Here is a 17,063-nt window from a genome sequence, read left to right on the forward strand (position 1 = left end):
GTATGGACAAGAGCATATTGTGCATAGAGTTGTATCAGTGATAAAACTTTCAGAGGCAGAAACCATATCTTTCTTCCTTTTCATTTGTTTCTTTATGCCATTAGGTCTTTCTACTTTCTGCTTTTCAGGCTTCTTCATCTTTTTTGTCTTCAAATTTATTGGTTTCATTATTTGTTTGATCACCATATTAAGTGCAGCTTTTTCTTTACGCAATATGACTGCTTGTTGCTTTTTTTTTACATTGTTTTCATGCTCTTCTAGTCGCTTCTTAAAAGGTGAAGAAGTAAAGTTTTCAGCTGACTCTGTCTTTCTCTTCCGTAGTCTTAAAACAGGAATTTTAAGACGCGGAGAAATCTTTTCCAAAATATTTAAGGGAGACTTAAGGCCAAGATACTCATCAACAATTGGCAAACTGCATCATCAACAGCCTTCAATTTTGCAGCAGTAGTTGTTGTGTTCATGACATTTGCCAACTGTATAGGTGCAACAAGAGGCAAATTAGGCAATTCACTAGATTGCTGACAGATTTTCAATGGCTCAGCTTCATTAGTGAGCAAAGCTGCTTCAAAGGCTTCATCATTAAAAATAAGGTCATTTATTGGGTATAAACCAGAGCATCTAAAACCATTGATTGCTTTGTCAATGTTTGCAGTAAAGTTGTAGGCAGTTGAAAAAATAAAAATGAAATTCTTCGTCCCTGATGTGATAACATCCACTTGCTTGCTGCTGTATTGTAGCCAACTTTCAATGGTTTAAAAAATGTGCGATCTAAAGGTTGTATCTTGTGTGTACAATGAGATGGAAGAGTTATGAGATGGATCCCATTGTCACGACAAAAGTTAATGGCCTCAAGTGTTTTGTGACTGTGTTGGCTATCAAGTACAATTAATTGCTCATTAGTTTTAGATGCATGAGTCACAGCAACAAAATGTGTTAACCATTCAATGAATAAAGATGAATCAGTCCATCCACTGGAGCTAACTCTAATAATTGAGTCTGAAGGTGCACCAACAGCCAGCGTATCAGTCATTTGCTTACGGGGAAATATAAATAAGGATAGGACATAAGTGCCACTTGCACTCATTGCACACACAACTGTCACAGTAGCACCTCTTTCTCCACTAGTTATTTTTGAAACTTGTCGTTTGCCTTTCGTTGCAATTATTTTTCCTGGCTTATGAACATTTGGGATTCCAGTTTCATCCATATTCCAGAGCTGTTTGGTTGAAAACTTATGTTCCTCAAATAATGACTTGTATACAGAAAAAAACTGATTTACTTTTAATTTATTGAAGCCAATGGCTCTGCTTATACTGGTGGCTTGTGGAGTTCGAATAGAAAGTTGTGGATTGCGAGACATGAATCCTCGCAGCCAATCCACTCCTGCCATTTTTGACTCTTTATTAAAAGGATTGTTGATTCCTATTTGTTTAGCAAATTATATGCTAGGCGACGTACATCTATTGTTGTCAAGCCAAATAATGCTACTTCCATATTCTGAACTTGTGTAACAATCTTTAATTCAAATTCTTTACTAAAAACAGGAAATTTTCCACCCAGAGACTTTTACTTTTCCATCTCGATGACGTTGTAATGTTTTTTTATTAATACTAAATTCTGATGCAACATTCTTTAGACTGCAGCCCATTTTATTATATCTAATGCTGACTTTATTCTATCATTTGTTGCACCTCTCTGTGTTTTTCGCACATAATTTCTCACCATTATTTGTAATATTTAAATATGTATCTAAAGAAATAATAAAACCTTGAAATTTTAATTATATAAACATACAAACACATACACAGTATTATATAATTATTTAATACATTATTATTTTATACATTTCATAACATAAGAACTTACTAAAGTTACATGTACTACAAAATTACTCAAGACTATTAACAAAAACACGATATTGCAATTATTATGATGTTGCATGCTAAACATAGCTCCTTTTAGTAAAAATTGTATTATGCGCATGTAATAATATATGAAGTTGTATTAATACAACTTCATTCAGCTGAGTGCGATGCACATTTGTAAAAGTTTTACAAATATGCATTGAACTGCAGCAATAGCATGTGATACAGCTTCATTTTACTTAGCATATGCATTATAACATTTACTTAATATATAAAATTATTCTAAAAAGCTATTTATAAATATGTATAATAGTTATCAACATATAAACCAACATATAAACATTGTCAATAACTAAATTAGTAAACGTTTTTATGTTCTAAACACACTTTAAAAATAGTAGAAACTCCGTAAAACCACGACGCAAGAAGCCCTTTGAGGGCATCTTACCCCACGTAACCAAGGACATCTTGCCTCATCTGTAGTGAGTGCAAGTTTAATATAAATAAAATTAATTTTATTGCTCAGTTATAAAATTTCTTGACTAAATATTATTGTGGTATAAATTCTCTATAAAACAACACATTTCTTACCTTAATCGCATAAGTATTGTCAATCCAATAAACATTCAAAATTAGAAGCAACTTACTAACAAAGTACTCCAAAAAGTTATAAAACCATTTAAACCTCACCTACCAAAAATATTTTTTATTCCACGATTTTGTTTTAACTTTATGAATAGTATTATAGAGGGATAAAACATTACCGTTCTAAGATACTCTCACATAAGCAAAAAGACTTCTTGCCCCACGGGTCATCTTGCCCCACCCTACCCTATGTCTCATTAGTAATAGCATCTGGATTAAACGGATAAATTCCACAAGCTTGAAATCCTGAGCGTATATTTGCATCAGTCATAGCATATTTCCACGCTTTTGAAAATAAACCACGAAAGTTAGAATGCGACACTACTACACCTGGATAGTCGTTCATCATTGTTTGACAGACCTCAGAATAGGCAGTTTTTAGTAACTTAAAAATTGTTCTGAAACAAATTCAGCCTTGTTGGTTCGAGCTTCTAGCTCAAACCAACAAGGCTGCAATCAGTTGTTGGTTTGAGCTAGAAGCTCGACAATTTCAATTTGGTTTGCAATAGCCAGCTCAATCGCCAGCTCAATCATTTTAACAAAATTGTGCGAGTCATGCTCATCTAGGATTAAAGTATGTGGTCTTGCTGAGCCAATATTTAGAAGAAATGTTTTCTCAAACCATAAATCCGCAATACCTCGTTTTGTCCAGTACTTTTTAGACATACTCCGGGAGCATTTTCGGTATCAAAACCATAAAGGGTACGTACAGTTTATTTTTCTTGGCATAACTTGACTAACTGCATTTATGCAACAGTAATTGTCTCTTTGTTGCCACTTGTTTGACTCTGAATGTTTTTTTAGCCTTTCCTGGAAACAACACGTCTTGTTTTAGGCTCTAGTTACATCCCTGTTTTGTCCATGTTCCACATACATTATGGCTTACCCAGTAAATTCTTGATTTGTATTAGAACTTCTAAAGAAGTAAAATCTTTTGAAACTTTAACCCAATACATATATATGTGTCGTATAAAAACTGTAGCTTCTAGACGACGAAGACTCGCACAACCATGACTCTTTTTAAGTAGCTGCCACGACTTTTTACTAGATTGACCATTTTTAAAACTTATATTATGTTTTTTAGCAAGCTTAGCAGCATAAATGATAAATGTTTTTTTTTGAAACCGATTCCCATTTGGGCAGGATTGCCAGCATAGGCCACTGCCAGGATTAAAATTTAATAAGAGTCACTCTAGAAAATGTTTTTATGTTATAAATAAAAAAATTCCAATAAATATAAATTTAAAAAAATTAATGATTATTTAGGGATTTGAGTTCAAATAAATATTGACTCATCTGTTTTAGGGATGAAGGGCGTTAGGAATTTTGGTAAACAAAAAGTTTCATAATTAGAATTCCGAAGTCATAACTAAAATACTTTAAACTGGAATTTTTGTTTTTACAGTATTTATGTTTTCATTTTACACTATTTCGAATGTAATATTAGATAAATATGTGTATATATATATATATATATATATATATATATATATATATATATATATATATATATATATATATATATATATATATATATATATATATTATATATATATATATATATATATATATATATATATATATATATATATATATATGTATATATATATATATATATATATATATATATATATATATATATATATATATAATGTGTGTGTATATAAAATATATATACACACACACTTGAAGGGAAATGCCTAAAATAATAAAAAACTAAGAACTTGTAATGAAAGCAAGAGGTATACTGGTTTGCCATCAGAGCTTCCAATAAGCGAACTTCCAACCTACAGACAAGTGATTCAATATTCATATCTTATTTGTAAAAATATGTATGAAGTAACAAGTATTAGTTTTTCAGAGATAATTTCAAAAGTAACAAATGAGTTAATCAGTCTCTGGAATAGTGTAAATCCTAAACTTCCTCTGATCCGCAAGAAGTCAGTAGCCAAAAAAATTTCTAGACTTCTTAAGAGAGTTTTATCTGCTGAAGGAAAGTGCGAAAATGCAAACAAAAACAAGGAGTTATCTTGATTACAACTTTGAGCATTTGCTTGATTCGTCTTCTTGTGGTTGTGAACTTTTAGTAGTAGCTTTCAATAATAGGTAAGGAAAATTGTAAATTTCATTTTTATATGCAATACTTATTTTTAACTTGTGCTAAACTTTATACAAGTAATTGTTTATAACTTGATATGATATTTTTTTTTAAGTTAAATGCTAAATTAAAAAGATTGTATTGGATAATTTTAAATAATTTTATAATTTTAATGATATGTTTTTGTTTTTAGTTTTTCTGTAATGCTTTTTTATAAAAATGATATTAAAATTATTCTAATAGATTTTAAATATTTTTATAATGCATGGAATTTTTTTATGCATAGATCTGTTAAGTGTAAGAATCCTTTGGATTGCAAAACAACACACTTTGCTTGTCTCTGTGAAAGCGGCAAAAAGGTAAATAATTTTATTTTTAAAAGTTAGTAACAATCAAATACACGTCAGAGTGAAAAAATAAAAATTTCTTCCATTTTGTCAGCAAAATACTTTATTTTGTTTTATTATTAATAATAAAAAGGCCTAAGAGATGGTTTGAACTGTAATTTTCTTAAGTGTTTAGGATATTGTATAATATATTTGAGACTATTTTATTGTATTCATTCTATTCTAGAGTTACTTTAACAAGTTTAATATTGAACTGAGTAAACACCTTTTTAAAAAAGTTTAAAATTGTTTTAGGTACCACCATTGTATAGAGAATATTTAAAAAAGATCAAACATCGAAAGTTGGAATAACAGGAAAATTTTAAATTGGTACAGTAGATAAAAAAACAGCTGCCAGAGCAAAAAGAAAGCAAGAGAGAGAAACTAACAAGAAGATAAATAGATGTATTAAGCTGCCGAAATTCAATGTGATTTCAATCTGGATACTGAGTAATTTGATAACAATAATAAGTATGAATCTGTTCCAGACAGAAAAAAATCTAATAAATCACAAATAATAACTGAAAAAATCGAATCAGCACTATGTTAAGTTCTAAACACTTAACTGATGTTAAATAATTAAAGGTTATTGGAATTGATAGAAAAATTGACAAGTCTACATTAGTACATTCTGTCAGTTATAACACTGATAAAGATCCTATTATTGTTGCTTCAACCAAAGAAGAACATCATCTTACATTTACAGCAAAATATGGGCCAACAGCACAAAATTATTTGACTCGTGTAGTTATACCTAATGGAGCTGGCGCTACCATGGCAAACGCTACTGCAAATGTTTTAACATAATATAATAGTGTTCAGAGCTTAGTCGCTGTTATTGTAGATAACACAACTTCTAATACAGGTGCAGATAACGGTTTGGTTATAAAACTCGAAAAAATTCTTAAAAGAAGTTTGACCTTTTAGGATGTATGCTTTATCAAGTTGAACTTCCACTGCAACACATATCTGAGTTAGATGGAAACACAAATGGTCCTAAGTCTTATAAGGGACTTTTGGAGATGCTGCATCTCATCAAACTCTTCATAAACAGTTATTAGTTGAGTTTGTTCCCATATATTCGGAAATAGAGTTGTTTATTAGCAGTGAGGTTATAAGCAATCTTAGTACAGACCAGCAAAAGCTTTATGAGTACTGTGTGGGTATCTCAAAATGATATCTCATCATGATAGATGGCTAACTCTAGCCTTAAGAATATCGATGGTTTATGTTAGGAATGATAAACCATCTCCTGAGTTATTAGTAATAACTAAATATATTGTTCAAGTCTATTGTGTAATGTGGTTCGCTATTAGGCTCTTCGGAAAATATAAAGATGCATGTCAACTTCTGTACAAAACCATTCAATTAGTCAAACTTCAAGACAGCAAGATTCAGAGCATTGTTTTTAACAACTTACAAGGACATTATATTGTTATTTGCAAGAAAATTTCCTGTACTGCATGCTGCTGGATGAAAATCTAAATATAAGAAATCAAGTCCTCAACCAAATCCTTAAAATAAGAGCATTGACAGAAGACATTACTTTTAAACCAAAGCTTAAGCAGAAATCCATAATAAAAATAAATTTTGATGCTGAGTCTTGGGATTATCTTGTTTCTGCTGATGATATTCAGGTTGAGTTCCCAACAACTCTTTGCATAACGTCAGAAAATCTGAAAGAGGCTATTAAATCAAACCTAAATCTTTAGGTAATAGATATGCCTAACAATTCTCAATCAATTAACCTCAGAGGCATCTAAACAAGTTTATGGTTACGAAAAGAGACACAAATTCATTTTGAATAAAACTCAAAGTCGAAGAGAGAATAAAAAAAACATAAAAAAAGTGTGACTATTTTATAAAATGAATATCTAGTATATTAGTTATACTTTTTGTTTATTTGTTTTTTTCTATAACTGCTGAATGAAATATTTACTGTAGTCAATAATCTAAGTATAGTTCTATTGATATTAAATTCCTAATTACATATACTTCCATGGCCGGTTTTCTAGGGAGGGGGCAGTTGGTGAAATGGACACAGGTTCCACGATTTAGGGGCCCCAAACGCTAATGAACTTCCTAATTATACTTTTTTTTTTTGTAATTAGTTTAACAACTATTCAAAATGACTAAAAATACGCATAAAATTATTGTAATTCTTAAAAATTTGGTTTAACCTTAGTTTCAATAGTTTTTCTATTTTTTATCTTTGGAATTTTTTTTTTCAACCAACTGCAAAAATTCAAGAAGTCTGTTACTATAAAATTACATTTATATCTGTATAAAAATTATTATAGTACCCGGGCACCAGAAGTAGAAAATCGGGCTTTTAGACCACTAAAAAATAGGCTATAAACATATCAAAATGGCTAAAAAGTGTGATTATTAAATCCAATTTCCCGAAGTGAAAATAACTTTAAAATAAGTAAATGTTATTGTTTTGTGTTATTAACATTGCAATAAACAAATGCCAGGGCGACTCTTTGTGATTTTTAAAAAAACATCTAGTAGGCAGTGGCCTATTGCCAGCATAATCAATTAGTGTTTCTTCAAGATCACCTTGTATTGGTTTTTTTCTGGTTTTGCTCCTATTTTGGACTTTCCAGAGATCATGGTTTGCATAGTCGATTGTGGAACTTTATATAATACATTTGCTTTCCGTTGAGACATACCTGTTATAACTGCATGTACTGCTAGTTTCATGTTATTCTCAGTCCCCAGCATGCGTTTTTTTATTATCCTTGTTGAAAAAATTGGTTTCATGGTAACATTTGATTTGTTTTCCAAAAGATTTTCATTTTTTTTAAATCTAATAGTATTATATATCAAAAAATAAAAATAAAAAAACCTATATTTATAGGGTATTTTTAGAAAAATCATATATTTACATTCATTAATGAAAAAATATTTTTATTAAATTAATGTTATCAGAACATAATTAACTGTAATTATAATTAACTATAACTTTCTGAGCTCAATCTACTTTTCAAGTAGAATGAACTCAGAAAATCAGAAATTAATTTAAAATGTAGATGTTGTTTAAAAATTACCCACCGGTTTGATATCTTAACTTTTCTCACTCATGAAAAATAACTTAGTGTGAGAAAATTCCATATAAAAATTTTAAACTAAATACTTTTATACTTGATACCATTTAAGGCAATAAATAGTAAATGGATTAAATAACCATCCAGCAAATGGTGTATTGGGAAAGGTTTAATCTAGTTAAAACATTATATGTGAGGCATCAACTGAATAATTTTGTTTCAAAATGAGCTAGTTGAGCTTAGGGGCAAGTTGGGGGCAAGTTGGGGGCAAGTTGGGCAAATAAAAAGTATATAACCAATTTAAAGTATATATAATCAAAACATAGATAAAATATGATAAATCATTTATATTTTGATTATTTATACTATATATAATTAATTTATATATATTATTTAATATTACTATATTTAAATAGAACACTTTAAATACTGCTGTAATATAGCATATAGCATAATATAGCCTATATAACAGTATATATTTATATATATATACTACTGTGATCAAAAAGTAAGGTGAATTTTTATTTTAAACTTCCGGCCTTATTCAAATCGTCCAATCTTTTTTTTTTTTTAAGTTGGTAGAAATGTCATTAACATTTGCGCCAAATTACATGTCAAACTCATAATTATTTTTTTTTGTTTACGCTTGTTTCTGAAGTACCAAAAGTGCATTTGGCAATTTTCACGATGTCTAATTTTGTTGAGCAAAGATTAAATTTTGTTTGCGGAATGATATTTCTGCTGCTGAAACGTATCGAATGTTGCAAAAGGCCTTCGGTGAAGAGACTATGTCTCAAAAAAATGTTTACAAGTGGTACAAAGACTTCAAAGAAGGCCGAGAACGTGTTGATGACTTGGAACGCTCCAGACGATCAAATTCGATTGATGATCGCCACATCAACAAAATCAAAGAATTGGTGCTTGCAAATCGTCGGTTAACCATTCGAGACCTTGTTGACATGGTTGGAATATCATTTGGGTCGGTGCAAGCGATTTTGAAGGATCATTTGGGCCTCAGAAGACTCAAATCACGTTTGGTGCCGAAATTTCTCAATTTCTTTGAAAAAGAGCGTCGCGTTAAAACGTGTGAAGCAATGCTTTCTGACTATCAAGACGTCTACAAACAAATTATTACTGGCGATGAGACTTAGGTCTACGCATACGACCCTGAAACAACCGACCAATCGAGTGAATACCGTGAAAAAGGCGAGCCGAGACCGAAGCAACCACGTCAAAGTCGCTCAAAAATCAAGGTCATGTTGACTGTTTTTTTTTATTATTGTGGTGTCGTGCACTACGAATTCCTTCCAACTGGCCAAACTGTCAACAAGGAATATTATTTAAGCGTTATGCGACGTTTGCGTGAAGCTATTCGCAAAAAGAGACCGGAATTATGGGCCAATAACTCTTGGATTTTGCACCACGATAATGCGCCTTCGCACACAGCACTGGTTCTTCGTGAGTTTTTCGCCTAAAACACCCATGTTGCTCCACAACCACCGTATTCGCCCGACTTAGCACCGTGTGACTTCTGGCTGTTCCCAAAGCTCAAGAGATTACTCCGGGGAAATCGTTTTGAGTCCATTGAAGAGATCCAACGTGAATCGGCACGCGCATTGAAGGCTATCCCTACCGAGGACTTTTCGGCATGCTTCGAAGACTGGAAAAAACGTTGGCAAAAGTGCATTGGGGCCGGGGGGATTATTTTGCGGGGGACGATACAGATTTGGAAGAATAAATAAAGATTTTTCATTTTATAAAAAAATTCACCTTAGATTTTGATCACAGTAGTATATGTATATATATATATATATATATATATATACATATATATATATATATATATATATATATATATATATATATATATATATATATATATATATATATATATATATATATATATATATATATATATATATATATATATATATAGGCCCGGATTTACCCCATTTGGGGCCCTAGGCAGATTCAAATTTTGGGGCCCCTAAAATGATTTATGAATGCTTTATTCAAGAATCAAGAATGTACTTTTAAAAGCGACTTCAAGTATTGACACTCAATCAAATTTAAAAAACGGACTTCGGTATGTGAAAATATGTTTATTTTCAAATTTTACATTAACCTTTTTCTACACTTTTCCTTAGCAAATTCTTCAATTAATCCGTCGAAATCAATTTTTTCCATTAAATCTGCATTACTTTATAGCAATGAAAAACTATTTAATGTATTTTGTATCATAGTTGACCTTAAATAGTTTTTCGTAAGTCTTAACTTTGAAAAACTTCGTTAGTGTTTTCACAGTTAGAACAGTTAGTGAGCATCAAACATAAATAGATTCTTAAAATTGTTTCGGAATTTGGAAACACAATTTCCTTTTTTTTTTCTTTAGTAATTTTATATAATGATAAATGACTTATAGGTAAATCTTCACTTTTGCACGTTAACTTAATGTAATTATGTAAATGAATTAGTTCATTATACAAAGCTTCATCGATGTCTCACTGTATTGCTCCATAATTTTTTGGACGTTAGTTTTTAAATCCTCATGTTTAAATTTGTCAAAAATCCAAATAGTGCGAAAATATCCTTATAAGCTTTAGCCCGTTCTTTTAGGTTTACACTGAGTATTTTCAAACTTTTCTCAAATATATTTGTTTAAAATGCTTCTTTAGGAGTCAATTTGGTTTGTGGTGTTTGAGATTCATCTGGAAATCTTTTGTTTGTTCGTTGCCTTTTGATTGTTTAGTCGGTGTCTGGAAGCAACTTTTTTGCTTCTGCTTCAATGACATTATAATTGCCAACTAATTTATCAAAAAAATCACCAAGAGATGAGTATAAATTCGAACAAGTGTCTAGGGTAATTTTTGAATCTTGTAGACATTTTTGAAACTAAGTTTATTCGACTCAGGACGGTGTTCCAAAAAACTATTTGTAATGTAAATTCAAATTCGTCCATCTTTCCAATCAGATTATGTGCCTCCGCTCTCGAATTCGAGTCAAAACTTGAATCTTCCGCAATTTCATTCAAAGAATCTTCTATGTCTTCGTAGTTGCGATATATTGTATTAACAGAGTCTGCACGAGCACTCCATCGGGTTTTAGACAAAGGTTTAACAGACCTATCCGAAAATTTCTCTAGAACAGCCCATCGTTTGGTTGATGACGAAAAAAAGTTATATATTTGTTAAACTATTCCGAAAAAATTAATTAATGCGTTGTCATATGATTGTGATCTACAGTTGGATATGTCCAAGCTGAGAGTTGAATCCAAAAAATTGATGGTCACTTCAGCTAATTTCTCACCCGAGTGATCTTCAACTTGCACAAAATTGATAAATCTTTTAATTGGTTCATCAACATATCTCAAGATAATACAAAGCTGATCTTTGTGACTAATGTCTGGTGTAGAATCGACGGATAAACCAAAATATTTTGAATATTTTACTTCTAAAACTACGAGTTCGTCACAAACAGTCTTTGAAAAATAATTATTTTTTCCAGATCCAACATTTCCATAATTTTCTATATGTTCAGATAGAAAAGGGTCAAACTTTGAAATATGCTCCAGTAATCCTATAAAATTGTCATTGGATTCTTTGCCGAAACTTTTGTTGGATCCACTGAAAGCCAAGTTTTTTTCTATTAAAGTACAAATCACTGCTACTACTCGTTTCAAAACTTGTCGCCAGAAATTTCTTTCCTTTCTGATTTCAGAGTCCAGCTGAACTTTTACACTATAATTATTTTTACGCTCTAAATACTTCATCAAAGCCTCTCTAAGTTCGGGTGAATTCTCATGACTTTTTAACGATGAAAACGAATTCTTCCAGTCTCTAAATCCATGTGTTGCTAGCGCGAACTGAGAAACTCTAAACAGCTCGCACACAAAGCAAAACACATTACCTGGCGATGGTGAGTATATTAACCATTCTCGTTTAAAATCTTCACCATTGGCTTTTTTGCTAATGAAAAGGTTTTTTGGACAATAGCGATCGTTTTCAGCATACGACAATTTTGAAACCAAAAATGTGTCATTTATATTCTGACAGACTTCAGGCCCCTTTTGAATCCATAATTCAACATCCTCCTTAGAAAAATCAGCCCATAGTTCGGCATCACTCTGTCTATTAATTTGAGCACTCAGATCATTTAAAGTTATTGCACTTATAGGAAATGATTCACAACAAGCTATAGTTGATGTTTCAGTGATTGCTGACAAATTTTTTGTTTCCAATCCAGTAGTATTTTCATTTACTTTAATGAAAAACTGATCAAGCTTTGGTAATTTTTTGACTTCCTCATCTTTTTCAGCTTTTTTCTTACGTTTTTGAGCTCCGCTTTCATATGTTCTCTTCATTTTTTAGTTTTTTCTAAAATAAAGGAAAAAGTCAAATATTCTTATATTTCTTTGCTGAAATGAATGAAATAATGCACTAATTAAATTCTTACATTAATTTATTGAATTCTACTATACTTAAAAAATCTTATAGAAATTTAACCTATATTTGTTAAAACATTTTTGCTGTACGGGGGGTTGAACCAAATTATGTTTCTATTTCTATTACGCTTTTTTGCAATTTTCTTTTCAAACTTTAGCTCGAACATTTGAAAGCCACTTTTTTTAAGGGCATCTTCATAAACGCGTTTAGAGGAGTTAAAAATATTTTCATTAGAAGAGTTTTGGTTTAGCCTATTGTTAATTGAAATTGGAATTTGTTTTAGAATTTATAACTTCCTGTAAAATATTTTTTTCTATAAATTGAATTTTTTTTGAGATTTAGTAACTCTTCCTGATGATCCAGCAATCGTGAAACTTAAAGTAGAAGATGAAAATTAGATAAGTGTTTTTTACTAATTTATTATTGCTCTGTTCTTTAAGAACATTGAGCACTCTATTTGTAAAATACACTAACATAATTTATATATATATATATATATATATATATATATATATATATATATATATATATATATATATATATATATATATATATGTATGTATATATTTATATATATGTATATATATATATATATATATATATATATATATATATATATATATATATATATATATATATATATATATATATATATATATATATATATATATATTATAGGATGCGTAATTATAAAAGAAAAACCTCAAACGGTGCTTTCACAATCCAGCAGCTTAGTGATGAAACAAGTTCTGTTTTAAAGGGAAAAAAAAGTGCTGCTAAGAAGTTCGAAATAAAGATAATGACATTAACAAGATACATTTTAAAACTAAACTCTGGTGGTTACCCATCCTTGGATTATTCAAAACCTAGATTAATTTTTTCCCAAGAGCAAGAAAGCGCCTTAAATTATTTATTGCAGATGGCATCTATATTTTTCGGCTAATTCCTAAAGATGTTCGTTCTCTTACCTATGAGTGTGCTCATCAATACAAAATCAAAACACCAGATTCTTGGACAATAAATAAGATGGCTGGCAAAGAGTAGAAGACTAGTTTTTTAAAAAGAAATCCTCAATTATCTATAAAGAAACCTGAAATAACTAGCCTTGGTAGGGTAACATCATTTAACGCTGCAAATGTAAAAGTGTTTTTTGATAAGCTAGGTGAAGTTATGGATATATACAAAGTGCTTCACAAATATGGAACGTTGACAAAACTGGTGTATATACAGTTGTAAATGTTGGTGCTACGACATATGGGGAAAGAGGCACTAATGTTACAATGATAACCACTTCATCTGCTTCAGGAAATCAGTGCCTCCAATGTTTGTGTTCCCTCTCAAAATTTACAAAGATTATTTTGTTAACAATAGTCCACTGGACTGTATTGGGGTAGGTAATGGAAGTGGCTAGGTTACAGATATTGAATTCAAAAAACTTAAGCATCATTTCATTAAGCATGTGAAGCCTTTAAATGAATATAAAACCTGTTGATTTTGGACAATCACTCTTCTCACTTACATTTTGAAACACTAAATTTAGCAAAGGATAATGAAATAGTCATGTTGTCTTTCCCACCACACTGCAGCCATAAGCTGCAGCCACTAGATGTATCAGTGTTTGGACATTTTAAAAAGTACCTATCAGTTGCACAAGATGCATGGCTGAGAAACAATCCTGGAAAAGCCATAACAATTTATGATATACCAAAAATTGTATCAGATTCATTGCCATTAGCTATAACGTGTGCTAACATTACAAAGGGTTTTCAAAAAACTGGTGTATACCTGTACAATGCAAACATTTTTGCTGCTGATGATTTTTCCCATCATTTGTCACAGATCGTATAGAACCAACAAATCTTGTATATAAGCTATCGCAGGGAGCTCATTCTGAAGTACGTTTAACATCATGTTCAGGTCAATCTGTCAAAAGTAGTATTTATTAAGAGACAATGTTACTTATTCCTGAAACTCCTAAAGCATTTTCTCCAGAAACTGTGCGACCTTACCCAAAAGCAGCACCAAGAAAGATACATTTGACGAGATGAAAAAAAAGGAAAGCTGCTATTCTAACAGATACTCCAGAAAGAATTATTCTAAAACAGCAGCAAACTAAGAAACTTAAAAAAGTTGAGAAACGAAAAAAATTATCTACCTCTCAATCTCTTTCAAATAATAATAAAGAGGGTGGCAATAAAGAGACTCAGTATATTATATACATAGTGTATTAAAAAAGTTAATAAATAAACAAACAAAAAAAATGAGAAGAAAGAAATTTTGAAGAAACCAAAAAAACTTTCTGCCTATCAATCCTTTGCAGATCTTGGTAATAAGGAAACTCTGCTGCTTAGTATTTTAAAAAAAGTTAAAAAACAATCAATCAAAAAAACTAAGATGACAAAAAAATTAAAAACAAGTGCAGAACACGGTTATGCTTGGCTTGTATGTTGGAAAGCTTATTCTGAAAGTCTATCAAAAGAAAATTGGATCCAGTGTCAAGGTTGAATCAATGGTCTCATTCAAAATATGATTCACATTCTAGTCAAAATTGTATTTGTATTAACTGCAAAATGGAAATTGAAGACTAACCTTAAGTGTTTATTTATATTTTTATCATAATATTAACAAGTTTTGCTTAAAAATGTGTTTAAAAAGTTGTGCTTATTTTTAAGATTGAAAAGTTTTGTTTTGTTTCTATTTTAGTCTCAAAATTATAAGTTTTTATATTAATATCTTGAATAATTTGTTAAAGTTGAAAGTATATATTTAATTTATAAGAAAGCTATGTTTTGGTTTTTTAACAGAGTTAATAGTTGTCAAAGAAATGCATTCATTTTTTTATTGCTCAACTTACCCCACACAATTGCTCAACTTACCCAGCTGGGGTTGGTTAAGCAGCCTAATAAACTTTAGACTATATTTTCTAAAACAAATCGAAAAAAGTTTTTTTGTCTCAACCATTTTTTAGCAAATCAAATTATCTTTCTAATAGTAAAAAAATTATATTAATTCGATGAGATCTGTTAGATTTAATTCAAGAGATCTGTTAGATTTAGTAAAAAAATGCTCAACTAGCCCCGCCCTACCCTACATATATACTTTTTTAGATATATACTTTTTTTCCTTCCTGAACGGACTGCCACAAATACTTGCAACGCATAAAAAATGACAAAGTATAAATTTTTGAAAACAAAGCGTAAATTTTACATTTAATATAATGCCAGAATTTTGACAGTTCTGGCGACTAAAACCTTCTAGAATTTTCCTGAAATTGAGATATTTAGATAGTTTTAATGAAGTCATTGAGTTTAAATTATAGTTTAGGACAATTTGTGCCATACACTTTTGGGAAAAAAGCTTTTAAAAGTGGCCAGTAAACGCTTTATGGTCGGCAAATGGCGTATATACCTTACTACTAGTCAAATTTTTAATGCATTTTTAGAAACGACTTTGTCCACTTTTAGCCATGGAGATTTATTTTAAACTGTTTCATACAAAAATTTTGCTCATCTGGATAACCTGTTACTGCATATTGAAAATCAAGCTCTACCACTGAAAACCCGAAGCCTGTCATATTTACTAATGCTCCTAAAAAGCAAAGTTCCTCGTTACTGAAAATTTAAGTATGCCTAACATTTTTCAGATAATAGCGTTACGGTTTATTTTTTTTTTATAGATGCTGGTATAAAAAACATTTTTTCTGAATCTTTTTGGGTTAGTACACCAGACCTAATATAATTTAAACACTCTGTTGTACTAATGAACACTAGGCATAGTTTCTAATTGCAAATTGTTATATTTGGTTGCTCGGTTTTTTCGTGATCTTTTTCAATATATACCGTAGTTTTACAATGTTTCTTATAGCCGTGAATTCAAATAACTTTCTAATATGTACTAAAATTAAATTTTCAAATAATATGAATTAAGTAATCACATAAAGCAAAGTAATATTTAAACTTTAGATAAATTATGCGGTGCTCTGTGATAAGACCGAAAGGTCTTCTTGGAGCTCCTTGATACCTTAAAGAAAACAATAACAAATCTCTTCAAAAACAAAACAAACTACTTGACAATAATTTAAGTTTTAAAGGTTTTATACATTTTTTTTACAAACTAGTTTTTTAATCAATGAAATAGATTTTAAAAACTCTCAACCAAACCCAATTAACCCAAAATATGTGGTCAAAATTGTGTCGAAAATTGCGTGACGTAGTTTTTAAACGACCCCTAAGTCGCCTTTCACATAACAACAAAATGCTATAAGTTCTTCAAAACCAAGATTAGGCACTACTGCAGAGGTGATGAACAACGATATTACACGTTCATCAAGTCATACTAGTTCTTCTGCCTAAAAAGTAATGCATAAACTAAGTCAATATCTCAACCTTATTGTCAAAAGTAATTACAAATATTTTCAACTTTGGGCCAATGTTACACCGTACAGTAAAATATTAAGCGTTATTGTGTGTTACTTCACTGTTTATTAAACTTGGTACTGATGTTCGTAGTTTATAGTCACCCCCGTTTATTCGGCTTCCGTTAAATCAAATTGTGTCCAAAAGTTTAAATTTCTCTCA

The 17,063-nt window shown here is 30.4% G+C and overlaps 1 protein-coding gene across 1 annotated transcript; it reads right to left on the reverse strand.

Annotated features, from left to right (window-relative positions):
* Positions 1 to 11,231: 11,231 nt before the first annotated feature.
* LOC136075930 (zinc finger MYM-type protein 5-like) lies at positions 11,232 to 12,404 on the reverse strand. Its single transcript, XM_065789379.1, has one exon. It carries the CDS (start codon positions 12,402 to 12,404, stop codon positions 11,232 to 11,234), a length of 1,173 nt encoding a protein of 390 aa, XP_065645451.1.
* Between the last annotated feature and the right edge of the window lie 4,659 nt (positions 12,405 to 17,063).

This window comes from Hydra vulgaris, chromosome 02 (genome assembly GCF_038396675.1).
Source record: "Hydra vulgaris chromosome 02, alternate assembly HydraT2T_AEP".
Lineage (NCBI taxonomy): Eukaryota > Metazoa > Cnidaria > Hydrozoa > Anthoathecata > Hydridae > Hydra > Hydra vulgaris.

Coding starts and splice junctions, on each gene's coding strand:
- LOC136075930 (XM_065789379.1), bottom strand. CDS start 12,404: ATGAAGAGAACATATGAAAGCGGAGCTCAAAAACGTAAGAAAAAAGCT.